This window comes from Argopecten irradians, chromosome 2 (genome assembly GCF_041381155.1).
Source record: "Argopecten irradians isolate NY chromosome 2, Ai_NY, whole genome shotgun sequence".
Classification (NCBI taxonomy): domain Eukaryota; kingdom Metazoa; phylum Mollusca; class Bivalvia; order Pectinida; family Pectinidae; genus Argopecten; species Argopecten irradians.
In genome coordinates, this window is record NC_091135.1 from 10,126,826 (window position 1) to 10,141,130 (window position 14,305).

The following is a 14,305-nucleotide window of genomic DNA, read 5'->3' on the forward strand; positions in this document are numbered from 1 at the left end:
TGAAATTTGAACTATTATTGATCCTAATTTAACCAAACTAACATTTTTACAGCGTTTACAAGATACATATTGATTTTACAGTCACACAGACGCTTACAGGCGCGATCAAATTCAAGCGTTTCAACGACAGTGTCCTTAGGAATTTTAAAGCATCAAGATGGAAGACCTGTGGGAAGACAGAGATGTCAGATTCGACGTGAACCCGTCGTATGTAACAATGATATACGTTATAGGACTACCATAATTTATGCTTGCCTTATCTTTTATTCTTTCTGTAGAATCAATCAAATTCCTTAACTAACTCACAGGGCCATGTATAGTTTCTATTTTATATGTATTTCTGGCTATTTTTTTATAAAACTATACATGGCCCTGTGACTAACTTTAAATGACATTGTTGTAGCAAGTTAAAAAGCACTAACTACAATGCTAATGCCCAATGGACCATAGTACAATCCATTCAGATGCAAATTAAGGCATGGTGATACATTTGTAAAACAAGCGACTATATATAATGATTGTTATTTTAAGGCAAATGAAGATGCGGCCTGGGGAAAAGATGATTGACAGATTAGATGCTATAGAAGATACCAAAGGAAACAATGGAGATAGAGGTACAGTGAAACCTTACCTTACGACCACCTCAGAATTAAGACCACCCTGCTATTATGGGCACTTGTTTTCAGTCCCGTCATTTCCCCTCTATATCTTTGTATTGGTCATCTCAGTATTACGACCACCCAGCTATTCCGTATTACGACCAGCCAAGGCAGTCCCAGCGACCACTGATCAACGGTAATTGACCCCCTTATTACGAACATTCACCTGTGTCAGTTTACCGTGCGTACAGCAGTCCTTCAGACCACTAGCCAAGACTAATCGACCCCTTCATTACGACCATTCACCCGTGTCCGTCAATCGCTTGTCAAGTGACAGACCGTTACCTGTACGGTCGGTTGTGATCGAGGTCAGTTATAATCCGGTCGGTTGTGATCGAGGTCAGTTATAATCCAATTAATTACCCGATACATACGCATAATAACTGTGACCAAAAGAAAGGATGGGGCTTTTGATGGTCTCCATTGTTTAGCCATTTGGTCGTCGCCCTTGTCATATGTTGACCTAACAGCTAGATGGCGCTTTGAAAGTGCAACTAGACCAATTATCGGATCACTTGCGCGTATATATAGTAATCGATCTTTTGTTTACTAATCAAAACATTAACCAGGGCTCTAATGATATTACAGTAGCAGTATTTAAAGCTCTATCTTCACGGGTGAGTAAAATAAACATCGTGGATCTAAGGCGTTTCGTTATCATTGTGGAATTAAACCGGTAAGAATGTCGCCGTATTTTTGTTTTGACAAAACTTCAATTTAAAGAGACAATCAGGCTAATTCTTTTACATAACCAAGAAGCAAAATATAGCATAAATGTATTGTTCTACATTTCTTATGAAACATATAACGTAAAACATTGACAAATTCCACGACATTGTTAAGTATTTTAATTAATATTGTTGAAATATCAAATCGTTGATCAATACAATTAAGCAGGTACAATATGGACGCTATACCCATACCCGAGCCAAAGTCACGCACGTTAAACAAATGAACTGCATAACCACCGAGAAGGTGATAGAATGATTTTAGGTAAGACAATGCACCTGATAAGGTAAACACACTACTGTCAGAGCGATTTGAGGAGTTCTAGACAAAAGTTGCATTACTCTCCGAGCAAGGGACAGGGTTCGGCATACAAGAAGTTTGACCACAGTATGTAATGGCAGACAGCGAGTGAGTTTGAACATTTCACACACATGTCGCCGTGGGCTTTTCAGGCATATCACAGTAAAACTGACTGATCTAATTTCCATTAGAACTGTTTTTTTCCGATATATGTACAAATTTTAACGTTCTCTTAGACTGAATTGTCCCTTTAATTTCCATACAAACACAATAACTTTCAAACGTTTGTATGTAATATTTCCACCTCTTTTAAATTCATATGCAATTCGAAACGAGCTGCCGCTGAAAAAGAAAGTTGAACTCAGCTGTAGGCTTATTTTAAGGTTTTCACTTTTTGTACTTTTTTCTGTAACCATGGAAACATTGCTGAAAATGGCAGATTTTTGTGTAAGAATCGTTTCCGGAGCACAACTCTAAAACCAGCTGAGATATTTCCATGAAACTTCATAGACACATTGTTCTTATGGTCTAGTAGTGCCTTTTGCTATTTTTAGGTTTTCACTTTTTGTACTTTTTTCTGTAACCATAGAAACATTGCTGAAAATATCATATTTTTGTAGCAGGTTCATTTCTGGAGCATAACTCTAAAACCAGCAGAGATATTTCCACTTCATAGACACATTCATTTTATGGTCTAGTAGTGCCTTTTGCTATTTTTAGGTTTTCATTTTTTGCACTTTTTCCTGTTTTTTTTTTCATACACATAAGTCTCCACAATCAAACTTTCTTCAGCTTTGTTATCTCCATTGGCGGGGGATCTGAATGACTATGTCCTTGTTAATTATAATGTGCAGAGTTACGGTTCTTACTGATTAGAAGTCAATCCAATGCACCTCGGTATTAAGACAACCCCGCTATTAAGACCACTTTCACTCAGACCCTCAAGTGGTCTTAATAGAGAGGTTTTACTGTACTTATAATGCTACTTTGATCACATCCTCGATACTCTAGGGGTTACTATCACTTTAGTTATATCCACCCCTGGACTATCTCATACTAAAACTGAAGGCAGTCCAAGAGAAAAGGTCTGACCAATCACAGGCATGTAAGACTTACTTTGAAGACTAAATATCAAGGGAGCAACGTCCAACTTCAAACCCATACTGTCAACTAGCTATGTCTTCTTTATGTGCATCAAAGGACTAAATTACCTGTTCTGTTGCCTCCAGATATTTGAGATAGTCTAGGGATGGAATAAATGTCAGTAAAAGTTACTCCTTGAGTATCAAGGATGCTTTGATCATACTTTGGCATAATCTAAAAGTCAATATTGTTTACCTTTTATTTGAAAATGTGAAGCATTAACAAATATCTTTATGTGATATGATGAATTCTAAAAGTCATAATCATATGGATATGGATTTTTTCTATTCATAGATGTTAACAGTACCCTGACATGATGACATTTGAATAATCATTCATTATTTATTGTTTGTTTTAGGCCGCATAATTGTGACCAACTTGAGGATTATTTGGCACTCCCTGAACATGCCTAGAGTCAATTTATGTATGTATGAATTGATTTTACTCTTGATAATATAGCAAACCAATTTTACACATTGAAATAAAGAGAAACATACCAGGTACTGTAATATTGTAACTGCTTAAAGTTTTACCAGGTTATGTTCGCTTTGACTTTCAACAAATTTAACAAATTTGACAGTATTTCTAAAATATTTTTTTCTTCTTTCTATTTTGTTTTTCTTGTTTGTCATTTATTTATAAATGAACATAACATATATTTCTTTTCTTCTAAATGATCTTAATTTGCAACAAACAAAAAAAAAAGGGATTTTTTATACATGTGAGCTGTCTCTCTGTGATGGCTATATTTGAATGATGCATGAAATAAGTTACATGTACTATGTTTGCAAAATATATTGCTTCAAAAGTTTGATTGATGCATGTATTTCTTTTATTTTCCAGCTATTGGGTTTAACTGTGTGATAAATATTTCAACAAAGACCGCTCAGTCAGTAAGTATTTATTATCCTTTATATATATATATATGAAAATCTTCAATGTTCCATTAAGTTTGTTTAATGAGCAACAAAACCCAATTAAACACCCTCATACAATGATATTATTCTACCACTAGCCCTCAAACTGTGTGCTTTGATGGCCAAGTGGTAACATTCAACTTTCTACATCTAGCATTTTTATTCAAGATTTATTGTGGCTGATTGGTTAGGGTGTCTAACTTTCTGTCACTTTATATTTAATTCTCCCAACTCTATGTATATGTATATGCTACAGAGGCTGAGCTGTCAGAATGTTCAAGTACAATGTACAGTAGTTCAAATGTGTATACAAAAATGTCATGTATTGATTGTTTGCCAGGTAGATATAGATATGAATGTGTTTTGTATATTACCTTCTATTCCTGGATGGCATTTAAAAAACACAAATTGAAAATCACTGATTTAGAAATCATTTTGTTTTGCACAGAAATTAAGAGGAACCACAGAGGCTTTATATGTTTTGACAAAGTGCAATACCACCAGATTTGAATTCATCTTCACAAATTTAGTAAGTAAAAAAACATTAATACACAGACCTGTAGTTAATGAAATACATACAATTTTCAAACTCCTGTCCTTTGGCTTTTGTCTTCCATTTTGAAGAGATATTTCTAAATTAATTGCATGAATAAGAAAAAACTCTACAAATACAATGCCCACATTCTTTGTTTGATGGTAGTGAGAATTTGATTTAGTGAATCAATCTGTAATCTGATCAGTTCAGTTATAATATTCATGTAGTGTAAACAAATATTCTTTTGTGTGCAATTTCCTTTCCCCGATTTTAATTCATGAAAGTTTATCTCTGAAAATTGTAGTGGTAGCAGCGAAAGTAAGTTAGTTTACAGCAAATCAATTTAGCATACCTGTAATATGCAGGGGAAATGATTGAATGAATCTTACAGGTCATTGTTTATTTTTTTATTTCCAACCATCTCTCTCCAGATTCCTGGCTCACCACGTCTGTTTACAACCGTGATTGCAGTACACAGGTAAGTCTATGATGTATAATGTTTGCTGAAACTATAACGATTACTATGTGTCAAATCGAAAAATAGTTATTTATGGTCCTTGATCTTTTAAAATAAGCATTCATAATGATTGTATGACAATTGATTATGAAATTTTAAATTCCATGAAAGTTCCATTTCATCTTTTCCTACCTGCTATTGATGTGACAGTGCTAGTTTCAAATGACAACACTTGTAGGTATATGGATTGTAACTACATATCCATATTTGTTCTCATTCTTGGATCCATGCTATTGTTAGAACTTAATTTCCATTCACAGGATCTTTTGAGATTAATTTTACTACCTAATTATTGTGATATATATTTCAACTGTGTCGCTGTCTCATCAGCCAATTATTACTGAAATGTTTAAAAAGCTGCGTGTTAATGTTGAAACATCCAAGAAAGTAAAACTATTCTCTGAATTATGGACAATTTTATGAGTTTAACTGTGAATGAAGTTACATTAATTAATTAATGAAGACTTGGTGTTTCTGTTTTAATGAAAATTTTAATTTTGTCAATGTTTGTGTTTAGGGCTTATGACACCTCCAAGCTATACCGTGACCTAAAACTACGTGGTGCACTCGTCCATAACAAACAGCTTCGGCTTCTACCACAGGAACAGATCTACGACAATGTCAATGGAGTATGGAATCTATCTAGTGATCAGGTAACCTGTTCATTCTGACCCTGTGTAATCTGAACTCTGTATAAGCAGGATTGTCCACACTGTTCTATTTCATATTATGTGTTTCTAGATATTTATGTAATAAAGAAACCTTTATAAACTAGACCTATATAAATACTGAATATGAATGCGTATGCAAATATTTTTTCACAACAGATAAATTCTAACCAACAAATTAAATGTACCTTTTGATAACAATATTTTAAAATGTAGCAAAAAAATTTTACCAGTCGGGTAACAAATTAAACAATATTGGTTGCCATGGAATATAAAAGAATATATTTGATGTAATGCAGGATATTTGAATTTCAAATCTACATATTCAGAGATTTCTTAAATTTTTCTTCCAGGGAAATCTAGGGACATTTTTCATCACCAATGTACGGTTGGTGTGGCATGCTAATATCAATGAATCCTTCAATGTCAGCATCCCTTATCTACAAATGGTATGTACATGTTTACATGTACTCTGGCATATTAGATGATCATACCATGTCATAGGCCAAATATATATAATAATTGAAATACAAAATCATAGTAAAAATGGCTTTGATATTTGTTTACCTACTATTAACAGTATATTTAAACACCTTTAAATTGTTACAATGAGACTTTCAGATGTGATTGAGGAAAAAGATGTTTTTTTTATGACAATAATGTTAAAAAAGTCTGTTCTAGAATTCAGAGCTATCATTTCTTCAGAATATTGGTACCTAGTGTTAATTGTTATGACTAAATCAATCTTGTATTTCTGAAAAATCAATTTTCAGAGATCTGTGAAAATCAGAGATTCCAAATTTGGACTGGCCCTGGTTGTGGAAAGTTCACAACAGGTAAGTAAAATATGTTCAATATGTACGTTTATTACCTTAGCTGTAAGAAATTAAGCAATGTGTAAATCCAAAACCAAGTAACCCTCTGATCTCTTAAAGATATTTTTTTATTTTTTTTTTTTTTGTAATTTTACTGTAGTAGTACATCTGTATTACCAAAAGTCTATGTGTGTACTACTTTAAGGTTACTTTGGCCTTGATCTATAAGTTCAAAGATGACATAGATCAACAATATACAATGTGTCTAGTTATTTCATTCAGGTGATGACAACAGACCCTTTCAAACAGAAAACAATCGTAACATAGCGCATGATTTGATATACCGTATTCGACCCAATAAGCGCCCAGGGCGTTTAAAAAATTGAAAAATGCCTCAGAAATGGAGAGGGGCGCTTATAGGGACATGGGCGCTTATTTGGTCGAATACGGTAAATGTAATCACGATCTTTGTCAGGGAGTGAACTCTGGACCTAATGATTCCTAGCTATAGTCTGATGTTCAACCGATCAAGCTAAAGACAAGTTCTCCATTGCCAACAGTACCGTATTCAACCCAATAAGTGCCCAGAATATTTAAAAAAATGAAAAAATGAAAAGATGCTTAATAAGATGCTTACATGGGCGCTTATTGGGTCGAATACGGTATATTGCAGCTAGTTTTTACCAGGATTACATAATCTTCAATTAATTTGTAGGACTACATATAAGTTTGTCTTTCTTCTCGTTGATAGAGCGGTGGATTTGTATTAGGGTTTAGAATAGATCCCGCCGAGAAACTACAACAGGTTGTCAAGGAGATCCAGAGCTTACATCGTGTGTACAGTTCCTGTCCTCTGTTTGGTGTAGAGTTTGAAACAGAAGAAAAGGTAAAAACCTCATTAAAATCATGTTAAAAATGCAATAGGATATGTATCACATTTGTAGCTCTCCTTAAATTTTGAACACTTTTTAAGGTTTCGCCCAACCAAATAAATATTTTTTTTGTAAAATCTAATAAATGGAAGAAAAGAGGAAAAAAACATTTTTAAAATACCTCAATTTAATTTCTTTATGTGTTTGAGATTAAACAAATGTGTCTTGAATACAAAATTGAAGGAAATCCTTGATTTATTACGGTGTCCGTCAGACAAAATAGTATGCAAATGAAGCTGCGATGGATTGTGTTGTCGAAGTTTCGCGCATGCGCATTGCTACGCACTAAAAGTAAACAAAATGGCTGAACGAAAGTGTGTGAGATAAAAAATATCTAAATCGGCAACAAAGTGGAGGAAATTATAATGGAATCGGTAGCACCCTAGGATATCTATAGGGATTTAAATTCAGAGATGACATGTAGCAGTAGAAAAAAACAGAAGCCACATCCCAAGCGGAACTTGCTCGGATCTGTTGGGACTCGTGTAACGGCGTTGCACGTGGTTAGTTAAATTTCAACACATATGCCAGCGCACCAGACTAACTACATGTATGTTTGGTGTAATAAGCTAGCGAGCGTGTGTAAGTAACATGAAGTGTTTTAGATTATACGATATGTATAAACAGTCCATCGCACTTCAATTTGTTGTTGTTGTTTTTAACTAAACATGCCGTGGCAAACTGTCACTGCCATCTGACTTTTTGTTGCACGCTTCCGTTTGTTGCTGCGGCCTCGTTTTGGAAAAAAATACGTCATGTTCTATGTAAAGCTTGACTTCGCTCTATTTTTAGAGGAGTATTTTCCTGGTCAAGCTAGGCAACTGACCACCCATATTGTTCGCTGTATGCATTGAAAATGATCTGAAGATAATATCTATGTTTTGGATAAATTTCAATTTCGTAGTCTTTATATTTCATTGGGCGAAACCTACCTTTAAATTTTGAACTTACTTTTTAATGATTTTCTATGTGCACATTTGTCACTAGAATTTGTTAATGGTCTATAGATAGTGATTGAATGTGTTGTCTTGCCTATAGTACCAAAAATCATAGATCTTTATTTCTGAATCAGTGGTCGCAGTATGACTTAGTAGGTAAGGTATCAGATGCTGTTTGACATCACTATACCTACTAGTACTCCCAACAATGTTATAGGTAAAGCTGCATGATTGGATACTTTTGAATCATAATGTGGTGTCTATCAGAATTTTCTCCACGAGTTTTAAGTGCCAACGGAATTGTAAATTTTCATAATCCACGGAAATTGAGCCCAACAAAAATAAATGATTTCACAGTAACCCCTCTCACCAATTATGGACTTACTGGCTATTTCTAGTCTACCATTACTGGCATACCCTGTTAAAAATAACATTGAATGAAATCCAACAAAACTGAACCTTCTTAATTTCTATTTGATTCTAACTACAATTTGTACAGATTAATGTTACTTACCTTGCATAAATGTCATAAGAGGTTGCGGCTATATCAAATGTCTTCCTCAAAATAAAAGCAAATGACAGGCATATCTTTTAAATGAATTCTTTATGCCTCAATCAATCATTGATTAAATACCAACCTTTACAATTTATATTTAGCATTGTTAATGACTATTAAAGTGGAAAATTCAACCAATTTCACTTTCAAAATGATCAATTTACATGCAACTTTTAACTAAAAAACCATGCATCCACCTTCCTTCTTACTTCCAGTAATCAACACTATTTATGGACAATTTGAGTTCTACAGTTTTGATATGTGGCTATTGTATACTCTTTCACTTTGTATGATGAATATTTCAATGTTTCCCAGCTGGACGACAGTCAGGACTTGTCAGTTGAGCGTGTTCAGGACGATGTGGAGATAGAAAATGAAGGATCCTCGGATGCCTTTGCTGTGAGTTAGAATAAAAATTATTTACTTTTATTTTTCTGCAAATGTTTTCTTATATATCCAAGTCATATTGTGTTTGTTAAGTAAAGTTACTGTTGCAGTCGCAGTTTTTCTCATTACTGTCCAACTATTGAAGAATTTGCTTCTTTATTTCCCAGTGTAATACACATAACATTTCAGTTTAAGATTTTTTATTTAAAAAAAAAGTATTGCTTAAAGGGATAATTCAATCTAAGACTACATTAAAATTTGCATATATATCGGAAATAAACAAGTTTTACTGGAAATTAGATTAGTTGGTTTTACTGTGATATGTCAGAAAAGCCCACTGTTGTGAAATGTATGTGAAATTTTTAAACTCGTTTGCTGTCCGCCATTACACATAGTGGTCGGACATCTTGTATACCGAGCCCAGGTCCTTGCCAATTTGAAATGAAATTTTTATTTATAACTACTCAAATTGCTCTTACAATAGTGTGTTTACGTTATGAGGTGCATGTTTTTGTCTAAAAATAATTTCACCAACTTCTCAGTGGTTATGCATTGCATCTGTTTAACGTACATGACTTTGGCTAGGGTATGGTACAGCATACATGTTATACTTGATTAATCGTATTGGTTAACAATTTGGAATTTCAACGGTATCAATCAAAATACTTAACAATGTCGTGGAATTTGTCAATATCTCTTGTTATATGTTTCATAAGGAATGTAGAACAATACATTTATGTCATATTTTGCTTCGTGGTTATGTAACAGATTAAGCCTCATTGAATTGTCCCTTTAAGAATCTACCCAATTATATCTGTATAGTACTATATGTTCTTGGTATTGGGAAATCACATATCATAAGCTAACATATTATATAATTATAATTCCATTCACAACATGTATTATACATCAGGGTATATTGTTTTGATTTTTTTATTATTATACTTATCATGACTAAGTACTTAAGTCTGATCCTTGTTGTAACAGAAATAAAGTTTTGTACAATGTTAATGATGATACTATTAAAAACAATGTTATTGTTCTGTTCATTGTTTTCTACAGGCCTACTTTGCTGACGGAAGCAAAGACAAGGACCGTGACCCTAAATTGTAATTGTCCACTTCTCTGAAAGATAATGAAACCCCTGATACATATACTCTGTATATTGTTTTGATTTTTGTTATTACTTACAACTTATCATGACTAAGTGCTTAAGTCTGATTCTTGTTGTAACAGAAATAGTTTTGTACAATGTTAATGATGATACTATTAAAAACAATGTTATTGTTCTGTTCATTGTTTTCTACAGGCCTACTTTGCTGACGGAAGCAAAGACAAGGACCGTGACCCAGTGTACTCTGAAGAGCTCGGACTGGCTATAGAAAAGTTACGAGATGGATTTACACTTCATGGTCTGTGGGATGTGCTCGGATAAGTTTTCCGCTTGAATGAATCCAGTGACTGTATGTACTTGGATGACAATATTGATGAGCTTGATTGACATGAAAGGTTGAATAATAAACCAGAGGCATTCTTGAATGATATTGGTGACATTGATTGAGAGATTGAAGGGACATGCAAGTATTAGAAGCGACATTTACACTTGAATGATATCCCATTTTATCGATGGTGTCATGCATTTTTAAGGCTTATGGTAAACTGTATTTCATAGCCTATATAACTTAAAAGTTAAAGTATCTATGAATATATGTCGTTTGAGACACATAATGATTAATGTCTATATGAATGCATTGTGTATTGGATTGTGAAATGATATGATGGAGTCAAGTCCACAGAACTGTGTACATCTTGTAGTAGAAGCCTTACTGTTAACAATAAAACTAATTAATAATTGAATAATGTGTTTCAAAAAGAAAATGTTGGAACACTTGTTAAAATATCATTTCCAGGAATACTCTTTTAGAATCAACAAGTCAGCATAAAGCTTATATATATTTATTAAGAGAATAAAATCAGCCTCTACTAAAAAAGAAAGACTATGTGTAGAAAATGTATATAAATCTACACACACTGACAAATAAAATGTTGTCATTTAAAAGTAAGTACAGATGTGCATGTACCAAAACATTTTAAAAATAAGTCAGATATGAAGGGAGAGAGTGATCATTTATGGTATTAATTATCAAAAGATATGTAGGTATACATACACGAAAAAAAAAAAAACCCCACTGAAATGTTAAAAAAATGTATGACAGATATCTGTGATATTTTTTCATCTTCATCATCATTATGCTATTGTTTACTTGATTTTTCATTGTTATTTTGTGTGTATATATCATTTGTTTGTTTATACCCATTGTTTGTTGTTGTCAGAAGTGGCAGTGCAGCAGTATGGTATGTAAGTCACTGAACATGTGGATTGTCCTAAAACCGTCCAGATAATTTAGTAAATAGACTGAAATGATTGATCTAAAAATTACCTATGAGATCCTTTTCCGAAATGGCTTTTGATTTTTAATATGGGAATGTAAAACAAGATTATTTTGTAGAGCCACAAAAGGTAATAACTTAACGTTAATACTGTATACTTCTTATCAATTCCTGAACAATTTAATTAAAATTTAATAGATTTTCATTTTCAGAACGCAGGTCATATTATGTTTCCGGCCATCGTCCTATATATACCGCTTATTAGTTGATTATATAACTGTGCCAGACGGAAAAACAGCGAAGTGAATCTTCACTCTAAACATAGATAATGCAGAAAAATTTGATTTGTTTGGCGTTGTAACCAGGCCATCAATATATTTTTTCTTTTATTATTATTGTTTTTAAGAAACTTTCATTTTGTGTTTCTGAAGAGTAGTGGGCCTCTGATATTCTATTTAATACTGTACCTTATCATCACAAGTTAGGTCCTCATAGGGGTAAGGGCTTCATAAGGTACTGCAGTCGTTTCAATTTCTTGTGAAATATTTCAATGAATAAAGTTAAGGTCCATATTAATTTATACAAATTTTCAACATTATGTACTTGAAATGCAACTAAGGTGTAATTTCATTCTATGATAGAAGAATAAATTCAACTCATGTTCATTAATCATGATTACTGTAGTGACTTGGTGTTGTAGACAATTTAAAGACATTATGATTCACCTATGTGTATTTACATCTAGTATGTACATTTCATGTTCATTGAAGGCAAAATAAACAACTGTGATGAAAGCTGACATTGTTACTGTTACTGATGAACATCTACTATCCCTTGATACTCTAAGGGTTTCTATCACTTACGATCTCTACACCCCTGGACTATCTCATAGTAAAACTGAAAGCAGCTCGGAGGAAAACTTCTGAACCAATCGCAGGCCAGCAAAAATTTCCTTAAAAGACCACAGAGAGAGCCACCCCCAACTTCAAAGCCACACAATTAACCACAATGAACCGTTATATGGCTCTTTTGATGTACTTCAGAGGACTAAATTATCTGTTCTATTCTGTTGCCTTCGTTTTTACTATGAGATAGTCCATGGGTGTAGAGATCGTAAGTGATCAGAACCCCTGTAGTATCGAGAAGGCCCAGACCAGGAACTAAAACAATAGCACGCACTATGTAGCTGACCCTTTAATTTGCTTATCACTAATTAAGGGACTGCAAAACGGCCAACATGTACACCTTATATTTGAAAAGAAATTTCTCCAGTTTGTATAATTTACCAATGTTCGTAATGATCTAGTGGGTAATATTTTAAGCAAAACAAAGGGAGTTGGCTAGGAGCCAATCTTTCTTTCCACCTTTTTATGAATAGTTAACATTAAGATTTTGAGGTCTTATTTTAAAACTCTGAATCGCCATAGAAATTGCCATGAATTCCAAAGGAAACAAAGAAACAATTAGATACACAGTAAACTACATGTACATGCTTGGCTTTTCCATTTGGCTATTAGTCTTAGAACAATACAATACAATGCCCAAGTGATACAAGCCTCTCGTAAAAATAGGGAACTACCGGGGGTATTGTGAAACTAGAGGCAACACTGGTTGGCTGTGTGGCTTTGATGTTGGGCGTCGCTCTCTTTGTAGTCTTCAAAAGGAAATCAATCTAGGATAACCAGCTGGAAGCTTTACTAGAAGAAAGGCTTCAAGACTTATCCGAGTTTACATACTACATTTTGTCAACAAAATTCCATCGTGTTTTAACCCCTCGTTGGAGTGGAACTTTTGGTCAATGCTTGATAGCTAAATTTCCCTCTACCACCAAGTGCTGCGTTGATGCCAAAGATACGGATGCGACAAATTCCGATGGTAGAACCAAAGGGTGCAATTGAAGATATATAGGTAAAATTTCACTGTGAGTATACTACTATATATATATATTTGCTAATATTCGTAGAGGTTTTAATTTCGCAAAATTCGCGAATTCCCTAATTCATATATACGACTCCTGTAAATAATTCATTTATTCCATTCAATCTCCTTTTATTATAAAAGTTGAATGAATGAATCAATTTTGATTAATTATGTAAATTGATTCATTCATCCAATTGTAAACACGTTAAAGCCAAAGCAGTTTTAATTTAGATATATTTACACACAGTATTTGAAATATGTAAAACACAGATTGTCTGATATGACCACAATGTTTTGTTTCTTTTGCAGTATTTTGAAAAGAACAAACATTTCACAACAAAATTAAATAAAAATGAAAATATTGCGATCAATGTTTAACCAAGGACGAAAAGGTCAATGAAATATTCAAATATAATCGCTTTAACTGAATACTGATCAATACTTCTCAAATATCACCACTTTTACTAACTACTGTACAATATTCAGATACATCATCGTTTTTTCTGAATATCAATCAATGTTCAAATATCATCGTTTTTTCTGAATATCAATCAATGTTCAAATATCATCGTTTTTACTGACTATTCATACTGAATAAGAACAAATATCTCGCAAAGGCATTTATAACATAATAACGTTGGTAATGGAATGAATTTTTGAGCATAGGTATAAACTTGTATGTCTTTACGTAAATGATAAAGAAGAAATTGAAAGACATTGGGCTATCACAAACTATTGAAGGTGAGTTGAGCCAAGCTAAAATAGTTTCTCAAGTTAACACAACCTACGTAATAAAAATGAGGATAAAAATAATAACAAAAACTATTCAATAAAAATATATCACATTAAATCGTTAAATGTTTTTAAAAAAATCACTATAATCTAGGCACGCCTAGAT

General features: G+C 33.3%; 1 protein-coding gene across 1 annotated transcript; it reads left to right on the top strand.

The window, feature by feature from the left end:
- Positions 1–89: 89 nt before the first annotated feature.
- LOC138314400 (BBSome complex member BBS5-like) lies at positions 90–12,281 on the top strand. The gene is made up of 12 exons (XM_069254711.1): positions 90–207; positions 532–614; positions 3,190–3,255; positions 3,675–3,724; positions 4,197–4,277; positions 4,715–4,761; positions 5,318–5,453; positions 5,822–5,917; positions 6,242–6,304; positions 7,035–7,169; positions 9,025–9,108; positions 10,406–12,281. Exons 1-12 carry the CDS (start codon positions 158–160, stop codon positions 10,529–10,531), a joined length of 1,017 nt encoding a protein of 338 aa, XP_069110812.1. The 5' UTR covers positions 90–157; the 3' UTR covers positions 10,532–12,281.
- The last annotated feature ends 2,024 nt before the right edge of the window (positions 12,282–14,305 follow it).